This window comes from Drosophila navojoa, chromosome 3, assembly GCF_054131105.1.
Source record: "Drosophila navojoa isolate 15081-1374.11 chromosome 3, UAZ_NAV_1.0, whole genome shotgun sequence".
NCBI lineage: Eukaryota > Metazoa > Arthropoda > Insecta > Diptera > Drosophilidae > Drosophila > Drosophila navojoa.
This window is the reverse complement of record NC_142891.1, coordinates 27,979,317-28,001,254: the sequence shown is the minus strand read 5'-3', so window position 1 is coordinate 28,001,254 and position 21,938 is coordinate 27,979,317. Positions and strand designations below refer to the sequence as shown.

Here is a 21,938-nt window from a genome sequence, read left to right as displayed (position 1 = left end):
GCCAAAACTTATGGGCATATTTGAACAATGTTTCAAAAGCAGAGGCTGCACTTGGTAGGGGTTGCGCAAGAGGGCTTTTTGTCTATTAGCACTGCCAGTCAGTTCAATTGAGAGCGAACGTTAAGTGGATGAACGTTGCCAAATTTAGATATTCACAGAGCTTGGCATAAGGTAGAAATATACTGAATAAATTCTAGTTGATTTTGCAGTGTTCTTAAAGCTTTGTAAAGAAGAAGAATATTCATATATATAGAGGGAGCATTATAGATAAAGTTGAAAATAAATGTCTATAGCAAGGGTATGTGTGTTTGTTTTAAACAACTGGAACAAGATTGGCTTTCACATCACCCTTCCATTTTTCAGTTATTAAGCTACGTCCATGGTCTGTTAAAACGATTTCCGCATACATTTTCAAAAAATCAATTCGATTTTTATATGTAAAAAATATATATATGTACAAATATATATTTTATTTCTTATTTTTTCGCGTTATAGTAAAAATGTTGGTATTAATTTCCATATAAATTGCCCGTTCGCCAGTGTTACTAATCCCATTTCTCTGAATGTGTGTGCATGTGTGTGTATGCATCTATAACTGTGCATTTGAAACGTTGAAATCAATTTGCACATATCAACAACGAAATTGTTTGCTCTATGAAGCTCCGCCTATACCTCTCCCCCATTCTCCCTCTCTCTCTCACTCACGCACTCTCTTAGTCTCACTGTCTCGTTCCCATTTAATCCCCAGCGCCAGTCAAACGTGCGAAATGAAAAATCAGCAGAGGGAGAGGGACAGGATGATGTGGTCTGGGGGTTGGGGTTGTGCTGCAGACTTGGCTGTAGTTTAAACTGTAAAGCCCGCAATCCGTACACAAACCAATCCAATTCAGCGGGATCTCGCACTGGGTGGTATCTTCTATGCCATCTGCGAATTTCATTATGTATGCCTTTAATCTTTGTAACGGATCCTCCACGCCTCCACGCCCCATCCCCCGAAGCAAATATAATTAAATTTATTTAAATTTTTAGTCGAATCCAAGCAACAAGCAAAAATGTTCGCAAAAACCGCAAATACACCGAAATCCCAGTTTTATGGCTATAATGACACGATTTTTATGACTCGTCACGGCAGATACTCTATCGCCTTCTCTGTCTGCACTTCTCGCCATTCCTTTCCCACTCTCAGCACGCAATCAAATTGTTAAAGCAAACATAAAACTTTACAAATGCGCGCTGCGAAGGCGTCGCTGCAAAAAAATAAAGAAGATATATATCTATATGTATATATATACATATATATAACGAAGAAAAAATCGCTGTAAATTTGCTTTGCCATCTTGAGCTTGAGCATTGATTTAGTGGAAGGGGAGAGGAGTGAAGCAGGGAGGGTGGGAGGTGGGAGGAGTGAGCGAAAAGAGCTCTGGCTGCGGATGCTGTAGCTCATTACAGCCACAAACCAATATGCTTATTGCTGCTCGGGCTATAAAAACTGTTAACGTAAGCGTAAAATGCTTTCAAGTGCTTCGCAAATCCAGCAACGCTTCGCGGTCTAAGAGAATGAGGCGACGACACACATAAAGGCAACCAGAGGGAGAGCAAGAGACAGCGAGTGCGAGTGAGAGAGATCGCATGAGAAAACTCCATTGGGCGTTTCATAATGAGCAATAGGAAATTTAGTTGCACTGAAAATTGTTCCTGGAAATGTTTTTCATACGAATCGAAATTTAAATTCAAATTCAAGTGAACTATAAATGAAATATGAAAAATCAAACTGACTACTATTTAATAAAATGTGATACGATACGTAAATAGAGTACGATACTCACAGATATTCAACTTATTTATTTATTCAACTTATAAAAGCAATTAGTGTTGAAGAATTTTAGGTAGAAGAAATTGGGATGGCATGCTTAATCATATGATAGACCATCAATTGCCTTGCTTCCATTGACGATATAAAATATATACATTCGCTGAGAAGGACAACAAAAATACTAACCATCTCACCAACGCAAGTTAAAATGTGGGAGTTTTAGGCACTTTAATGCCAGCAAAAGGCTTCTTTTCTAAATCGGGTGCAACTGTTAATGAGAAAGACGTGATTGTTCTTAATTTTTCACTTTTTTGCATTATGGCATTATACAACACTTAAAAAGCAATTAAAAAAATAGATATTTGATCAATCAATCGATTAGTTTGTCGATTAATAAAAATAAAATATCGTTTTGCTTAAATTAATAATATGATTCAATAATCGATCAATAACTCATATTTGTCATCGCTAAGAAGAGATGTTTTGGCGTTGCTTTCAAGCACTATTCACTTATGGTTCACTAAAATTTAGTGAATGCACTTTGAATACACCCTCTTTGCCTTTCGAAACTCGACTAAAGTGCGCAGGCACTCAGATTAGCAATCGAGTTAATTTGGTGACCACACTTTGAGCTTTCAAAGTGTCACATTTGAAATAATTTTGCGAGTTTCGTGAAATTCGAGGTAGACATGCGAAATTGGCCTGGCCAACAGCTTTTCTGACTGTGAGCTCGACTGTGGTTTGCCATACATACACACATACATTGCAGTGTGTGGACTCTTCTCCTCCTTTTTAATTTTCCTGCTTTCTGGCTGGTGTGTGGCGTGTGTGCTTAGTATATGTAGTCGTATTTTCCACATGCAAAACTCTGGCCGGCAAGTTGTCGAGGCAAAAGTTTAACACAAACTTGCCAAATGATACCAAGTATTCGTAACAACACGAACATCAACAACAACAACTACAACAAGAGCAACAACAATGCTGGCAGCTGGCTCAATGGCAGCGCATTACCCAGCAAATGGTCTGCATGTTTTTGGCTGTGAACGCCTTGTGGCAAACTTTAAATTATTTACAATTCTTGTACATTATACAAAGTCCTCAGATTCGTGTCCACGACAACAATGCAGTTCACTCACACACTTTAGGTCTCTTTCTCACTCTCTCCCGCTTTCTTTCACTCTGTTATTATTTCTCTATCTCAGCGGCAAATATTATTTCTACATTCTTATATTTATTTATATATTTACTTATCCAACCTGCGGCATTTGCTTTCGCTTGTTGCCGTCTACCGCCTGGTCGTCAAGTTTACAACAGACTTTCAAAATCTGATCACAGAAAGCCAAAAAAGTTTTAATGCCCCACTCAGAGTCCAGAAAAAGAAAGAAAGAGAGAGAGAGAGGGCGAGAGAGAATGTCTCTTGTATATCTAAATCCCTTCAATAAAATTTACTTCTTTGAATATTTCCATGAATTCCTTAAAATTATTAACTTATTTATTGAATTTGTATTTCAATATTTTGTATATACATACATATATTCAACTGGAGCTGTGCTTTAGTTGGAGTTATTAAAAAAAAAAAAAATTGACTTAATTTAAAAATATGTACTTCGAGTTTGTTATGCAATCTGCAGAATGAATATGTTTCAATAATTATTTAGAAAGTTTTAAGTTTTTTAACTACTTTGTGTGTTTAAATAAAATATTTCTATGTATACAAACCAAAGCTATGTATTTAAGTATCTGTTAGACATTTTTGTCTAATTTTAAGTCTAAAACTATTTAACAACTTGAAGACAGTATAACATTTATGTCAATACATATAATAATGATTATAATAATGATAATGATAATAAGAATAATAACAATAATAATAAACACGTTAAAAATAAAATATAAAGAGCTAAGAAAAAAAAAAAAACAAAACAAACTTCGACTCGTTTCGCCGCGCTAAATGAATCGTTAATATTAAACTCCACATCAAATTTCCAGATGCAAATTTTTCGGATTTTCCTTATATACAATATCTGACACGTAAGTTTTATGTGCTGCAGCACAGTTCAGAAGTTCAGATAATACAAGAGTAATTCACTTATAAATTTATATTTATGTAAGAGAATTTAACATTTAAGTTAAGTAAAATGCATAAATCGAATTGATATGTTGGGCAAACTGCTTTACAGGACAATTGCAGGGGCTGCGTCGATGGGGCAGGGGGAGGAGCTGCACAAACGATGCACATGACAATATTATTGCTGCTTGTTTAACGTTTCGTGATTTTTGCCAGATTTTTAATGCCACACGCAGAGGCAGAGGCAGCGGCAGCGGCAAGCTGTGCCTGGTTCCTGTTTGTATCTCTTGCTATGTGTGCAGCACGTACGCAGTTATTTCTCTCTCTATCTATCTCTATACCTCTGTCTCGTTCTTTCGGCTTCTTTCTGTCACAAACAACATGCGTCGTTGTATTGACAGCATATTGTGACAAATATGTAAAAAAGAAAGATTGTGTGCAAAACACACAAGCGCAGAAATAAATCGAATTCGCTGCTAAAGCAAAAGGCAAAGGGCTTTAAAAAAAGAGAAGGAGCACGAGAAACAAAAACAAAACAGCAACACAAAAAAACGATATAGCAACAGTTGCTGTTGTGAGGACAACAATTACAGCATATCTGCCCTGATATGGCAAAAAGCTTCGTTTTATTTAAATGCACTTCTTTCACTGGCTGTTCCGTATTGTCAGCCGTATTGCATTTTTATCACGATTGCCGTTTTCCTCGTTTAAGAAATGACTCACATACAAGGATATATAAATGATATATGCTTTGCTTTCATGAAATATTTTTCATCGTTTAACTCAGCTCACAGCTGTGAGTTCTATCAGAGCAGACTATCACTATATTTCAACTAAACTTTCCTTAATTCCGTACCAATTTCGAATACTAACCATCCAGTATATGGATGCAGCGCATCGAATGTCAAGAAACTCCTTTGCCCCATTGAGCGAGCTCTTCATATTAATCCCAAGTAAATCGATACTCAATGCCACCTGCTGTTCTTTTGCACCTTCACAGATCCGCCGGAGATCATCAAGAAGCCGCAGAATCAGGGCGTGCGCGTTGGGGGCGTGGCCAGCTTCTACTGCGCGGCACGCGGGGATCCGCCACCCTCCATAGTGTGGCGCAAGAACGGCAAAAAAGTATCAGGTAAGTGGAGCGGCATTAGCCAACACTTGGGCCAGTCAATTGACTAATTCCGCATTCAACCGCTACCCAACACAGGCACTCAATCCCGTTACACGGTGCTGGAGCAACCGGGCGGCGTTTCCATACTGCGCATCGAGCCGGTGCGAGCGGGACGGGACGATGCACCATACGAATGCGTCGCCGAGAACGGCGTGGGCGACGCCGTATCCGCAGATGCAACTTTAACCATATATGAAGGTGAGTGCGACAAACCATCCGTATATATCCCTAATTGAAGCTGCAGAGCGCAAAGTTTTGGCGTAATGTAAGCAAAGTTCATACATTGATTTTGAATTAAAACTGGTTAAAGAACTTTACATGCTGTGGCATGATAGCTTCCCGGGATCGGGCAACGGGGGTGGGCTGGAGGACCTCTTCGCAAATCGAAGCCCCTTGCCAACTACACCCCTGGCAGGCATGCGGGCAGTGGGAGGGCCAACTGGCGCCACCCGCTCCAAACTTGTTTGCCAGCTTGTTTGTGTGGCTTAAATTACTTGCCAAAATTTACTTTTGCTTATTTACAACTGTGCAGAGGATAAAGTTTTTTGGCCTAAGCCTAATCAAGTCTGCACACAGAAGGGCGAGGAGGAGAGAGAGAGAGGGGCAGCTGCTCCTTTACTTACCCCGGCAATTGAACTAATTTGCTTAAACCGAGCGCCCGAAAAGTATTTATAATTTTACACTAAATTATAAACAGCTAAAAGTTTCGTTTTTGTATTGCTCTCTGCGCAAATCAATAACCAGAAGGAAGTGGAAGCAGTGGAGAGCGGTGGAGGCGGTTCATAACTTTTCGCTCCGACTCTGGTAAATTTTTAATGAGCTTTAAGCAGCCTGCGTCTAATTAAGTGTGCAGTAAAGCCATAAAAATTAATCGTTTTAACTGGAGAGTAACCAAACTTGAAAAGTTAAATTTGTATATAGATATATACACATATATACATATATACTCTAAAGGTATTATATCGATTGAGTTGTTGATTTATCGCTAAACTAATTTAGCAGCCATAAACTTGTATAATTTACTCCACACCAGAAATCAGCAAAAAGAGCTTGAAACTCTACTCAAATTTGATCAAACATCAACTTGTATTTATTGTGCATCGAGTAAAGTTTATCAAAGTTATGCTCAAGTTATAGTTGGGAGGCAAAATTTATGGAGTAGGCCGCATAAGTGGTATATAAATATATTTATTATGCTATAAACAGAGGGCGAGCTATAAAATTGGCCATGAATTTATTTGAATACCCAGAGTCATGGCGATATTTTGATCCAAGCGAGCAATTGCTGTGGTCTTTGAAATCCAAATTTTGTACACAGCAAAAATATAAAAGTTAGAGATCTACATATATAATAATAAAATAATAATAAAATAATAATAATAAAAGAACTAATCACAAATAAATTTCAAATATATAAAGACGAGAAGTAACCCATTTTCAGTTCTTGAAATAAAAGCAAAGGTTAATAAACAAAAAATCCAATATCCCCAGATTAAATCGAGATTTACTTAAAATAATCCCTAAAAATACTAGGGCTTCATTTCAATCAACTTAATTTAAAATTCCCTAAAATAACTTAAATATTGGCAAAATATTTGTGTACAGAAAAATGCTCGATATTATTATATATTTGGGCGATTGTTTATTATGGCCGTTGCTCGGCTGTTTTTCCGATATGGCAGCCATTTTGTAAACGGAAAATAATTATCAGGCAAGGTAGGTAAAAGGTGGAAATTTATGCACGTGGCGTATGAGTAATGTGCTGTACTTTATGGCGAGACTCTGCAACTTATAATTTACCACTGTCTACTGGTTGTTTGCGACTTGTTGTTTGTTGCTATTGTTGTTTATAGCGAGGCGAGAGATGTCGGTAGGGGTGCTCAGCCCGGAGCAGCACCGCAAAATGTGTGAAAATTGCAGAGGGCCGGGCCAGGTGCAAAGCATATTTTTGTTGATACACACTCTAGCGCCCACACAAACACTCGCACACACCGCTCTTTTGCATTTTTAGCTGTTAATTATGCCAGTTGATTATGCTTTGTGCGCCCTGGCGCCAGGTAATTGGTGTGCATTTGATTTGTGGTCGCTTGTAACGCTCCTTGATGGAGCCCCAAATCGTCTCCTCGTAGGGCTTGTGGCTTTAGCTGTTCGCAGTTGGCTTTTAGAGCCGGCCGTACGAAACGAGGGGAAGTAATTAGTGTAGTTTAGCGGGGACTACAAGCCTGCTGTTGGCGAAAGTTGGGATTAACACGCCGCTCGTTTGTCATGTGACCTGAACAGACAACACTTCAGTTTCTAAATTTTTAGTTATACAGAAACACACGAAAATCTATCATAATATATATACATACATAACATATATACAATATATCTCTTATTCTAGCATCTTACTCTGCTTTTGATGCGATGCAATTCGGTACGCTTATTGTCGCGAATATATCATCACAAAGTTTTCTCCTTTTTTCCGGCTGCTAGGGCCCGCATTTAGCATTGTGTATATCCATCATCTAGGTGTGCATATATAAATATATATCTCTGGGTGTGTGTGTGTGTGGAATAATGTATATATCTCGTATAACTCACCTGCAGCTGCACAAGCGCCAGCAGCCTTAACAATTAATTGCTTTATGTTGCCGTTGCAAAAGGATGCGGCATATTGTGATATTTACATCATCTTTATACACTAAAACAAAGGGCATAAGAGCTGTGCGGTGCAGCTTGCCGATGCAGAAGATAAATGGCTAAATGGTTACCTTCTTCTGGTTGACTTACTGTGGGCGAAACAGTTTATCTCTTGGCAATGTCAGCTGAAATTGCAGTATTTATTAAGGAGTACGAGAAGCCACAGTTCGGGAAGGAAGGTATATTAGCAGAAAATCAAATATATTTGAAATGATAACTTGTATTTTAAAGCAATTTTGTAATTTCCTAAAAACTAAATTTACGTAATATCCAAAAAATATTTTGCTCTTCATCATTCAGATACGTTAACTGTTATTTGTGAATATTATATTTATAACATGGCAAAAATGATTGATTAAAGGAATTGAAGCTACGCAATTAGTATATTCAATATATCGACGGGAATTAATCGATTAATTATTAATCAAAAGAAGTTCTTCATTAGTTTTTTTTTAGATTTGGTATTGTAAACAAATTCTTTAAAATATATTACTTTATTTATTCATTAAGTCTAGAATTGTGTTCCTCTTTTCGCGATTACTTTTTAAATAATCGATTAAGGTTTGAATTAATCGCAGTCCATTTTGCGATAAATATAAATCGCTAATGGATAAATCGCCAATGGCCAAATAATCGATTATTGTGTATCATATGGTTCAGCGTGATATATATGAATATATATGTATATAATATAATATACATTTATTTATTTATATTAGTTATAAAAAGTTTCATCGAAACTTCTTTAGATATTGTTTCTGGTTAGGCTATTTGTACGTCGACTTGCCTGACTCAACATGTTTTACTCACTGCACATTTCTTATTTCGCTTTCGCTCGTTGGGTTAAAGTTTTTGGTGTGATAAATCTCAATGTAAAAATTTGCAAGCACACAAACACACACACACACACATACAGTCGGCAGGCAGGCAAGCAGCAACGCGTTAAAATAAACGCGCCAATGCCAATAAAGGCACACTGACACGCCCACCAACGCCCATTCAGCCATGTGTGCAGACAAACTGAGCGAGCACGGGAGAAAGTGTGTGTGTGTGTGTGTGTGTGTGTGTGTGTGTATGTGTGAAGAGTTTCCAGATCCGGCTACTCGGTGCCAAGCACGTTTGAGCTTCACGTGGAAGCATTTTTAATCAAAATTCCCAACAGGCTAAAGCAGCGCGAGATCAAAAACACTTGCAGCGAGAAGTGTCTGTGTGTGTGTGTGAGTGTGTGGGAACAGGTGTATATGTGCGTGTGTGCGTATGTGCTGCTGCTCTTATTACAACTCACCACAAAGCCGCCATTGCCACCTTGTGAGCACACACACACACACGCACACACCGCTGGAGACGTCGGAGTTGTCGGATAGATTGCAACACCTGCAAATAACGTGACTCCGGCCTCGGCAGCTCGGCAATATCTCTGCCAGCCGCTGTGGGCGTGGCAGCTGCAGTAAATCCTTTGCCTTGCTATTTTATGCACTACTCGAAACACAAAAAACAATAAAAAATAAAAATAAAGAAGAAACTAAAACAAATACGCATATTATCTAAATATTGAGCCGAACGGCGAATATCCTGTAGACTACTAGTTGAAAGCTGGTAGGTAAATTAAGAGATTATTTGCTTGATCTGACCCAATAAGGATACCAGACCTCTCTTTATAAGATGTAATATTTGAGTACATTTTTAGTTTGATTCCAAGATTTCTCCTACTCGCTCTGTATTAGCATACTCTCTTTACGGCACACCTGTACAGGGTATATAGACAAAACCACCAAACCCACCAGCAACACTTACTGACGACGTTTTGCAATTTTTTGACATTCCGTTGCTTTTTTTTCATATTTAAAATTTTTTCTTTTGCACTTTATGCAAATATCGAAATAAAGATTAGTTTGCATATCGTTGCAGCGTGCACAGGATTTTTCGCAGCACTGCAGATAAATTTCGTTAGTGGGCGTGGCGCTGCCCTCGCACAGCTTGCGGGCGTAAGTCTGTGTGCGTATTTATATGAGAAACGTTTAACTAACTGGCGGCGCTTAGTCGCTGCGATTTAGTGCTAATGTGTAAGCGAGCAGTATCTTCCACTCTCAGCTCTTACACCTAGCCCCTCCTACGGGCACCGCCTTCTGCGCCCTTTCTCTTGTCTAGCGTGAAATTTACTGTTTACAATTTGTTGGCTGATTGCTTGCGCTTTGCTGAATTTATTGCATGCTATATTTATTTTTTCCCCTTCAGCCCAACGCCCTCCTTCCCCCCTCTATCTATATACTGCGTATTTATTATAACGCCAGCCGTGCTGCAATATTATATTTGTATTACTGCCATAAAAGCGAAATACAGCTTCGCAATATGTGCGAAAGGGACGCGCACTGCCACCTCTTCTGATTTGCCAGACAACACTTTTGACTTCAAATTTTAATTAAGTACATAAAATAATAGCTAAGACTTGATATAGGAAAGCCAGAGAGAAGCGACTGATGTTGCCCTTATAGCTGCTGAAATGTTTAAATGTCAAATGGGAAATGCTTTGTGGTCAGAAGATAGGATAAACTTATTAGTTTTTCAATTAACGTCGTTGGCAGACTTTTTACCCATATAATAATCTATTTAATAAATATATAAATACATTGCGGATCATTTTGATGGGCAACTCCTTACGGCATCTCGAAGAATCTATTCTTAAATAAATGAATAACTTTTTCACACTTTCTTATCTTCATTTCAAAGTTAATTTTTCATTCTGTTTCTTGCTTTAAAACGTTTTTTCTTTTAACACAATTTGTGAAGACTTATCAATTTGATTTCTTTTGAAATCTGGTCTATAAAACCGTCTAGACAGGCTCAAGCTCGACCATTGCTGGCTATAAATTGCATCATTTGCGGCAATCTGCGGCTTGGCCATAAAAGCCAAACAATTTGCTCTTAAATCTGCGTTCAAAGGCAGCACCATCAGAGCGCACCACAGCGCGCAACCACGCCCACCAGCAGCAATATGGCAAATAAATTTCATTAATTGCCAGCCAAAATAATAATAATACAATATGAAAAGCAAAGCAGGCGGACAGGCCGGCTTCGACGTCTTCCCTGAGATTCATTAATCTCACTTTATAGTAATAAGCGGCTTTGGTGGTTACGGTTAGGCTACGCTTGGGTATGGGTTTGGTGTGCTGCAGTCCCCCTCTCTCCCTCTCTCTGGGTGGGTCTAGGCTCGCAGCCATTAGTTGGGCTTGATTAAAAAGGCCGCTTGGACACGGCTGCTGTTTCTGCTCCGCTGTCCCTCTCTCTCCGCCACTCTCTCTCTCTCTCTCTCTCTCTCTCTCTCTCTCTCTCTCTCTCTGCATGTTTGCCCGGTGCACTTGTTGCCAAGTCAAACGGGCAAGTCGCTCAGTTAGGAGCCAAGCGAAAAACTTTATCCTTGGCATTTTCTGTGGACCGCCCGTTGCGATACTCGCTTGGTCACAGACAAACATTGACAATACACTGGGCGCGTTTAACTGGCCAACGAGCTGGCCAAATCCTGGTGCAGTACCCAGCTCCCATCTCCCAGGACCCGGGCCTGGTAGCCACTTGGCGCCGTTTGCCGTTTGCCGTTTGCGGGCTGCCCAAAAAGTCATATTAATAATGAAAATTGTACAGTAGCGAAAAGTTTAAATGGGAAATATTGCAGGCAAGTCGCTGCAGAGTCCAGCCCTGCAGCAATGCAGTCCTGGCCTAACGGAAAAGCGAGAGAGAGAGAGAGAGAGAGAGAGCAGAGGGGTTAGAGATTCTGTACAATGAAGTGTGTGTGCATGAAAGTTATTGGGCTTAGAGCGCTTTGCGCTCTTTTTGTATATATACATATATATGTATATATGATGTGGAGCAGGCCAGGTCAGGAGGGTACAGAAATGCCGTTAAACTTAAAGTAAAGCCCGCAACACGAAGTTAAACAAAGTTATGCTAATAATATAGATATATATGTGTGTGTATGCCCCTTTCGAGTCGAACAACATTATGATAACGGCCTGGAATTTGTTGCAAATTTGTTGCATGCACAGCACAATTTAAAGCTGACAGCCAGAAAAATGCTCAAAATAAAACTGAAAGCTCGCTGGGTTCAAGTGGTAAATGCTATGGACCTTAGCTAGAACTCCTGAAAGATTTAAATATTTATTCATTTATGCAAGGGCCCTGAATATTGCAGATATATGCCAGTCCCGGAGATTCTAAAAATATCGGTATAAGATTGATATGCGAAGCGATGTGCGCACTGAATATACCGACTAATGAAATAAATGCCAAATCTCGAGCTTTTATAACTTCTGAGATCGGTGCTATCAAACATACGAACAGACAGAAAGACCGACGGACGGGTCAAAAGTCAAGTTTCTGCCAGTGGTCAGGTGTAATAATAAAAGAATAAAAGGAACTGATATGTTTGGTGTTCATCGAGCGAATGCTTTATTGAATTCGAAAAGGCTTTGTCTTAGCCTAAATACATAAAGTTTACATAAAGAATTCCTAATCTTTATTCATATATTTTTTTTTTTTTGGTAAAAATATGTATTATTTTATTTAAACAGGCTTTCTACTACCTAGTTGGCAGCTTAACGAGTTGGACATAAAGGCACGATTATTTACAGTAGGACACTACAGAATTTACAATAACAATTAACATAAACATCAACAACAATAACAATTTACATAAATATCAGTAACAAATAGTTAATTAAATCACATTCAATTTTTTATAAAACATTATTCTATAGGAACCTCGCAGGGAGGTCCTGTGGATGGCACTTCCTCAGTCTTCTTTTCCTGGCTTCTTTGTTGAGCCTTCTCGCCAAAGGGTTTGGGTGGCCTTCAAGTCTTGCAAGGTAGCTAGCAGCTACCTTTTGCAATACGTCTCCAACTTTGGGGATCTTGAGATCTTTTTCAATGTCTCTGGTGCGCATGTACCAGGGAGCATTGCAAATTTGCCGGAGGATTTTCGCTTGCACAACTCTTATTTTGTTTAAGTTTGCTTTTGCCGCAATTCCATAAACTTGAAGCGCATATTTCCATATGGGACTGAGAATTGCTTTATAAATTGTCACTTTACTGTAAAGTGACAATTTATTGGACGGCTTTAGTAGCCATGCCATCTTAGCGCTTTTGGTCATTACAGACTTTTTAACCATCGTGGTGTGCATATTAAACGTAAGCCTTCTGTCTAACATTACGCCCAGATATTTGTGGCATCTTTTGTGCGGTAGTGTTGAACCCAGCATTCTAATGGGACCACAGTTTTCACGCCTTATTGCAAACGTAACATTTACGCATTTGCTCCCGTTAATCCCAATGTTCCATCTGCGGGCCCAGGCTTCAAAACTGCTCACATATTGCTGCAATGAGTCTGTAGCCTTGTTAATGCAGCTACTACTTAATAGTATGGCTGTATCATCAGCATACGTGGCTACCAGTCCATTTTTCCGGTTCACACCTGTGATGTCGCTATGTGAGGGCATATCGGCTGTGAACAGAGTGTACAAGGTAGGGCCGAGAACGCTGCCTTGAGGCACGCCTGCACATATTGGCCTTTTTGACGATTGTACACCATCAACGTCAACCCTAAAGCTTCTATCTATCAGAAAGCTGTTGACCATCTGGTGCAGTTGTGGAGGGAGAACACTTCTAAGTTTGAAAAGCAATCCGTCATGCCAGACTCGGTCGAACGCTTGCTTTATGTCCATAAAGACAGCAACGGCATACTTCTTGCGCTCAAAAGCATCCAGAATAAAATTTACAACGCGGTGAAGCTGCTCCGGAGTACCATGACCTCTCCTGAATCCAAATTGCCAGTTTGGGATTTTTTGCTTGACAGCTTCAAGTTGCAGGATCCGGTCGAGGATTACTCTTTCGGCCATCTTTCCTAAGGCAGGAAGAAGACTTATTGGCCTATACCCATCAACTTCACTAAGACTCTTTCCAGGCTTTGGGATCATTTTTATCAGCGCTGTCTTCCAGATATTTGGGAAGTGTCCCAGCCTGAGCATACTGTTTAGAATCAGCACTATAAACAGGAGAGCTTTTTTGGGTAAGAGCTTAAGTGTTCTGTTATCCAGCCTATCCTCTCCAGGAGATTTTTTAACTCTCAGATTTTTAATAATAATCGTTACCTCTTCCAGTGTGACAGGCCGAACAGGCAGCGTCATCTGGAACGGCATATCCAGCTGCAGTTCAACAGTTCTCAGCGTAGCATTGTCTGTGTAGTTGAACGGCATGAATCGCTGTTGTAGGCTGTCTGCTTTTTGCTGGCTGGAATAGCACCATCTACCAGTCATATCCTTAATCGGTACTTTTGGAGCTGCAATCTTTTTAAAACGGCTTGTAAGCTTCCAAAGGGAGTAGTTAGAAGATGCATCCGGGCCAGCATTTTCCAGCATTTGATCAATATTGCGTTGCTTAATTTTAGCGAGGACTTTTTGTACGCGATTGGAGATTCTTTTATAAATTTGGTGGACGCGTATATCTCCCGTTCTCACATACTCTTTTCTCAACCTTCTCTTCATTCGCAGTAATGCGGTAGCGTTTGGGGGCAGCAAATTCTGGGGGTGCTGTCGTGCATGACGTACATATTCTGGTGTCGCGTGTGATGCAGCCTCAGATATGTTTCGCATAAACAATGCAATAGCATCTTCTACGTCAGCCGCGCTATCTATTTGAGTGTTTAGATGAATTCTGCTCTCTAGGTTTGTCCTAAATTCATTGATGCGAGTTCCAGGTGTAAGGATGTATTGCCTCGTAGGTCTAAGCTGAGGTGATTGATGCAAGATCGCTACGACCGGCAAATGATCCGACGAAAGCTCGTGATGCAGCTGGACAGATAGCTTGTTAGCAGCGAACCCATTAAATATGAAAAAGTCGAGTGCAGAGGAAGTAAGCAGGGTGTTGAATGAATAAAAAGTTGGTTTTCCCGTTGCTAGGATTTGCCACGTACCACTTGCAATGGCCTCTTGCAGCCGCTTTCCACGACAACAACTCCGCAAATTACCCCACCATTGGTGTTTTGCATTAAAGTCTCCTCCTGCAATGAACCGGTTTCCCAGGGAGCGAAGTAGTACCTTAAAGTCATTCTCACTCCAGGGCTCGTTAGGAGGAAGATAGATTGATGCTATTTTGACGCATCCGATGTTTGTCATCAAACTCAAATTAGCCGATTGAATATTATTATTTGAAATAGGTTCATTGGCGTCATGAACAATGTTAGATTTAATCAGGATAGCAGATCCGCCTTACCACTGGGGTGATTAGCGTAGTATTGGTCGTAGCCAGGTGTAAAAATTTTAAGGCCTGAGCGCATGTGTGTCTCTGTGATCAACATCACATCAATTGATTTAGCATCAAGGAAAAGTCTCAGCTCGTTATTGCTTTTAACCAATCCTCTTGCGTTCCACAATCCGATTTTTAAAATCGAATTGTTCATTTTGAAATGAGCTTCTGAACCAGGTCACGAAAGGCTTTGTTTGCTTCCATTGTTTCCTGGATAAGTTTGAACATTTGATCCATTCTTGCATTTAGATCAGATATTGCCTTTTCCAAAAGATTAAATTTGCTTCTGAATTCTCGGTCATCGGCATTGTCGTTCGACCTGGACACTTGTGAACTGGGATTATTTGACTGGTTTACTTTGGGCCTAAAATTATCCGCATAAGAGAAGCCTCTCTGAACAGTGGCGTTTGAAATAAACTGCGCTCTAGAACCCTGAATGTCTGCATGGCTGTTATTGTTTGTCAGACCGTCCTTGGGCAATCTTGCCTCAGGCTTTAGCTTTCTGTTTAGCTTCACTCTGACTGTGCAGCCTTTAAAGCTGGAACTGTGGTTGTCTCCACAATTGGCACATATGGATGTCTCACTAGACTTAAGATGGCAAATCTCGGCGCCAGTAAAATGTTCACCTGAGCACTTACCACATACTGGGCTTTTAAGGCAATAATTTTTCGTGTGTCCGAAGTCTTGACATCTGTAGCACTGTACTATTTCCCTGTTGGGTTTTGCCTTTAATACTGTAACTCTGTGCGTTCCGATATGAGTTATTTTTAAGGCCTCTGCAACGTTTGGCGTCTTTTGTAAATTAACAAAGAACATGCTTTGTCTTGTTTTAGCATCTATCAATTGATCATCATCATCTTTATTGATCTCAATATTGCGCCAGTCTCGTTTCCTGGGACAGTAGATGTTCAGTACTGTGAGGTTCAGATCAGTAAAAGTACGTTCAATTCGCTGTTTTGAGACGTTGGGGTGTAAGTCTTTAATGACCACTCTATATGGTGCATTTTCTCTCAGTTGGTGATGCCAAAATTGACAATTTTGCTTGGATAATATGTCAACGACAGATCTAAATGCGTTTGAATTCTTTGTATAAATACGCGATATTCCAGTTTTAGATGTGCGTATATCATAGTCGGTGTCCGCGATTTGGCTTCATTTTGAGGATTGTTTTTGACAGTTTGTGTGCTTTTTTTTGCTTTTTCCAGATACCTAGCTTAGAAGATTGGAAAGTACAGTCCTTTTTTTGTGAAGGGCTAGCAGCCACATTTGCGCAATAAGATGCAGCGCTGGAAACAAGGGTAGTAGAGCATATGCTCCCAGTAGAATAGCTAGCAGTGCAGCTAACATTAGAAAAAGTTAGGGTGCTCGTCGTAATGGTGCTTGTGCTTGTAGCGACCAAACCCACTACATTTTTTGCCGCAAGAGTTTTATTCAATTGTTGTTCGCCCAGTAGGATGCGCAGCTCTACAGGCGACGCACCAGCTAATTTCTTCATCATCTCAAACTTGTCCTGCTTGATATTATGTTGTGGTTGATTCGATGAGTCTCCATCCATTATGGGCAACTGCCCAAGAGTATGCAATACTGATTGTTACCCTTCCTAGGACAACAACCAGCCGTGGACACCAACCAGCGGTCAGCTGTTTTGACACGTGGACGCTGGCAGGCGGCCAGAGCCGAAATTACGAGTTTCACTTTAACAATTAATTTGCGAAGTGCTTTGTATTATTGTGTTCACCGTGTCTTTAAAAAGACACTGCAATAGTTATTTGCCACAAACGTGGCCTTGGTTCAGTTTTTATTTGACGATTTAACAAAAATCACAAGACGCTCTTTGGATTAGCTGTACGCTTGTCTGCAGTCGCGACGAGACTGGTAATAAAGAATTCTGTCGCTAAAAGCAGCGGCAGAATGGGAGTATATAGCATATAGCAGAAGGCATATACATTTTAGCGTTTAAACTGCGGCGTAGCAATGCTTACGTTGCAAATCCCACGCTGCAGGCCGGTCTATACATAAGTGACCGATCATATTACGGGCATATGTAAAATCATATATTGTGTACACTACTATACTGTGAGCATATGCTTATATGTATATCATACAACATACTACACAGGAATATATATACTTGAATGGAGTCTGCCTCGCTTCCTTTTGCCTGTTACATACATTTCAAGAAAACCACTATACCCTAGTTTCCCGTGTTCAATGGATTCAGGTTATTTTTTGCATCCCAACGTAACGCTTACAGAGCAGAAATTACAAAACATTTATTCAGATATTACAAATGTTGTTAGAGCTGAAACCTTCACTATGTAAACCAGGTAAAGCAAAGCCGGGGAAGACGTTTGTCATAGATAATTAAGGAAATTTCCATAGAGCTCTGTTGTATATCAGGACGCATAGCTATTATGTGCCATAAAAATGAATTACTATTCAACAGTTCGTATATTATGCGTAATGCGAAATTCATTAGTTGCTCACTTAAATTTCATTTGACTTGTGCCAACAGAAGGAAGTTCAAGTGCCAGCCAAGGAGAGCACATATATAAATGTCAAATATATAGTCGAAATATTGTAGCTGAAGCTACGTAAGTATAATATGAGTGTAGCAATAACTAAGCTCTGACTTGCTGGCGTGTGGTTGAGCGAACGAGCTGTGTGTGGCTGGGTGGTTAGGTGGGTGGGTGGTGCTGGTGGTACGAATGGGGTTTGCTGTCTCGCGTGTGTAGCCGCACGTAACTATATCAAAGCGACTTCGTCGCCAGCCAACGTCTTCAATTGAGTAAGTAAGTGGAGTCGCTACCATAGAGAGAAATATGCAGCAGCTAGCTGAGAGCGGACGAAGGGGCACGAAAAACTTGCCCAGAAAATTGTTACAAGCCAAATTGAAAAATTGATAGCACGCAAAAAAAAAAAAAAAACCAGAGCATGCAGCAGTCGCAGCGAATGCCCATGCCCTACCTTCGACTGCCAATTGCAGCGAATCAAAAAATTGCAAATTGTAATTGAACTTGGGGCTGATGATAATGAAATGCAGCGAGAAGCTTTAAAAAGCTCGCTCTCTTTAGCGTTAAAGTATGGGTGTTCTTTAATAACTCGATTGCATAAAATATTGATGGGCAATCGGGCTTCCTCGTCTGATGTTGCTAGAAATCCAATCTTTTAAATTTCATGAAATCTATTTTATCTTGATCAATTTTTGTACCTTTAGCTGGGCTAGAGAGCATTTCATATTCAACGTGGTCCCAATTACTCATATGACAGCCGCCTGCCCTTCAATAGACACTCAATATACCTCCCCCTTGTAACCGACTCATGACTCATGTTGTCTCTCCCTCTCCCTCTCTCTGTCTGTCTTGCTGCTCAGCTTTGGGCCGGCAAACAAGTGCAAAGTTTTCTTTTCGGTATTAAAGTTTCAGATGTAACGACGTTAAATAAAATTGGAAGCGACTTCAAAAAATTGAACTTTTATTGGCTTCCAAAAAAAGTGAAATTACATTTTTCACTCGCTCTCATTCTCTCTCTCTCTATCTCTCTCTCCCTCTCTGTCTCTCTCTTAGTTTGTGAATAGGGTATCTAGCTTGCATGCGCATAGTTTAAGGAGTCATGAGCCATGTTTTACATTCGCCACATGCAATATTTCATCAGCCCCCCTACCCCCATTCCCTTTTTGAATGGAGTCCATCATCATAACAGCCAACGATGCGCTGCAAGTGCAGCCACGAAACTCGCATGAGAAACGTTTTTGACGCATTGCAGTGTGGCCACCAGAATGGATTTGATGTCTATGCCCGGGCGTTTAGATAGCGCTAAGGGCGTTACACACACAGAGAGTGAGAGTAAACGACTGAGCGAGTGAGACAGAACGGGAGAAGGATAGAATATCACGAGGGCCGCATGGCATTTGCCGCTAAATAGTTGGCATTAGAACTTAGACTTGATCCATGCGCTTAACAATAAATTGAAACAATTTAGGACTCTCCGAGCAGCGGTTGTAATTTTCTCTAGGCTGGACCTTGCTCTACGCTGCGCTCTGAATGTGATCCAGCGCTGTAAAGCCTACTTGAAATTATATATATATAGCTAGTTTAAATAGGGCTTCTCTCTTAGTTTACTGCTCTCTGGCAGAATCATAAAATTATTGTAGTAAAATGTTTAATCTACTAACTTTATCAGCCCAGTCTAACGACACATATTTCTACTCCATCTCACATTCAAAAAAAATTTGCACTTGTTATATGTAGGCGAAATCAGTCATACAAAAATAAATAAATAAACGAGAGCTTTTCCAAAATAGAACAAAATACTTTTTGAGCTGAGTTGCAAGAAGATGTACTTAATAGAGTAAGATTTTAATAAAGAGTTTTAATTTTGATATTTTTTGGTATGGCAGAAGAAAAGATGTACTGAAAAATTTAACAAAATGATCTTTCGAAGTTATTGTATTATATATCTAGATTTAATGAATATATAATGACCGATAAAAAAAAAATAAATCTTTTGAATTATGATTTTATGACGATTAATTGAAATTAATAATCGATTTACAAATTTTTGTTTGCCATCGCCAGATATAATACCCTAGCCAATTCGTATAGTTTCCAGCTCATATGGGAGATTTGTAACGTCAGGAAATATCCTGTAGTGCTTTTATCTAATATTTTGCTTTCTTATTAAAGCTAAAGCCCAATGCGGTCTGCCTGGCTGGGTTCGCCCTGTTGGCAAAATACTGGGCTTATGCAGGAGATGCAGCTCATTGTGCATATAATGCCAGCTCAGGCAGAAATGCACACACACACATCAAGAGGAAGAGAGAGAGAGAGAGAGAGAGAGATTTGCTGGTTATGGATGTGCCATAGTTTTTGGACAAATTCTTAAAGCATACTTTTGTGGGCGCGCCTTCTATTGTTTGGGTTCAGCTTGTGCTTTGGCTTTGGCCTTACTCATTTTTAGATGCTTTGTTTGCCAACTGCATTGGCGAGTAGCCTTTGTTGTTATGCAATACACACAAACGCACACATACACAGACACATGCACACAATGACACAGCAGCCAGAGCAGAGGTTTCTGCGCTTATTTTGCCGATTTCTAAATAATAAATGCTCGACGCAGCAGAGTTTAAAATTAAGTATACGCTCTGTGTGTGTGGAGGGGAGAATTGTTTGATATATATTTTGCAATTTTAACAGAACGAGAGAGAGCGAGAGGGGCAGGGCGAGAGGAAGTCGGAAATGTCTACAAGTTTATCAAAGATATTACCATTGTTGCATGCCACACACGCTACGCTGCCTCACAGGCAAATTAGATTGACGGATGGCTGTGGGTTGCTGGCGGTGGTGGTGGTGCTGTTGCTCTGAGCGGTGGGCTGTGGGCATATGAAGGTTGACTTGGCTTACCTACCCACACCTCGTGCACTTGACATGCCAGCATTCGCCCTGACATACGATGCCACTTGAGAGATATGTCTTTGTTTCATACTCTTCACATTTGCTGTTGTTGTTTGTCCTTTTGTTTTCTTTGCTGTTTGCTTATTTGTTTCGTCTCTCTGTTTGCCTTTTGATATCTCAACTTGGCGTGCGGCTTAGCGACAGCCATCGCATTGTAAATCGGAGCAATTCACTCAGCGGCGGATTCGTTGGGGCTGGGGTTGGGGTTGAGGGCTCGTCACATGATATCTCGCACGCATATTGTGGTTGTTTATTTATTTATTTATTTATTTTTTTCATTACATGTGTAACAAAGTTTTGCATTTGCTTTGAGCCTTGTTCTCTGGCATTAAAAAAGTCACAAATGTATGTTTTTTCATTCTCATGTTTGTGTATTTGAGTTTTTACTTATCTCACAAGTGTGCCTGCCTGTCTGCCTGCCTGCCTGCCTGTCTGCGTTTGCTAAGGGTTGTGCCTCGGGGCTATGCGGGGTCATCCTGTCAGCCAGTTGACATGTGACATAAAAAATTGAAAGGTGTTGCCAATCGCACACGCTTTATGGCGACCCAAATTCCAATAAAATATTGCAACATATTTGACAATATTTTAGGATTGATGCAAATGTAAGACTGCCTCAAAATGAAAATATGTAAATATGTTTCCTTGAAATGGTTATTTATTTCAAAGGGAATCTGGTGAACAGAATCTTCAAATAAATTTATATAAATTTGTTATACATTTATATCGATTTATATACTGGACAGACATCCACTGTTCCTACGAACATGCTGCAAATAAAAATGGGTGATATATTTTGCGCATTGTTAAGTCGAATATTCACAGAAACATGAAAGCCTTGAATAAATATTTTGAAAGTGAAAATTGTATTATTTCAATTAGCCTAAAATTTTCGTACTCATATTACTTTTTTCTTTAACCCTGTGTCTTGCACTTTCACTTTGTCTTTAATCAAATTCTCAGAAAAGTCTAAAAGTCACATCCTTCAGTAAATCTCAAGAAAAACTTTGCAAGCTTGAACAAAGAAATTACCAAAGAGTTTTAGTAGCCTTCACCTCATTCTGCATTCCCTTCTCCTGCTCAGAAATCCCTCTGCAACTTTCGCTCTCTTGATAAGAAAAAATGCATTTATCTTGCTGAATTGGCCGAAAAATACGAACAAAAAAAGACGAACTTATCAGTGAGAGTAAAAATTTTGTGCGGTTAATGCGAAGAAATGGTTCAATTTATCAGCTGCTTGGTTCAGCATATTTGTAGATATATATATATTTGCGGCTGATGCGTTTGCCTGATTAAACAGTGTTAAATGAGCTGCGAAAAAGGTACAACACGCGCTGACCAACACTGGACAACAGCAACAGCAACGGCCATAAAACGGACAACAAAAGGCAAATGTCAGCTAGTTGTCGTCATTTCGTTGTTGTTGTTGTTGTTGTTGCTTTTGTTGCCCTTATCACATATGAA

The 21,938-nt window shown here is 39.8% G+C and overlaps 1 protein-coding gene across 5 annotated transcripts in view; it reads left to right on the top strand.

Moving 5' to 3' along the window:
* Lar (tyrosine-protein phosphatase Lar) overlaps positions 1-21,938 on the top strand; it is a 160,548-nt gene that overhangs the window by 74,965 nt on the left and 63,645 nt on the right. For 4 of the 5 annotated variants that reach the window (XM_030385769.2, XM_030385766.2, XM_030385770.2 and 1 more), the window contains exons 5-7: positions 3,803-3,844; positions 4,882-5,013; positions 5,089-5,250. In XM_030385769.2, coding sequence (XP_030241629.1) covers positions 3,803-3,844; positions 4,882-5,013; positions 5,089-5,250 — 336 coding nt within the window. The remainder of the gene's footprint in view (positions 1-3,802; positions 3,845-4,881; positions 5,014-5,088; positions 5,251-21,938) is intronic. The other variant, XM_030385768.2, reaches the window with a different exon arrangement.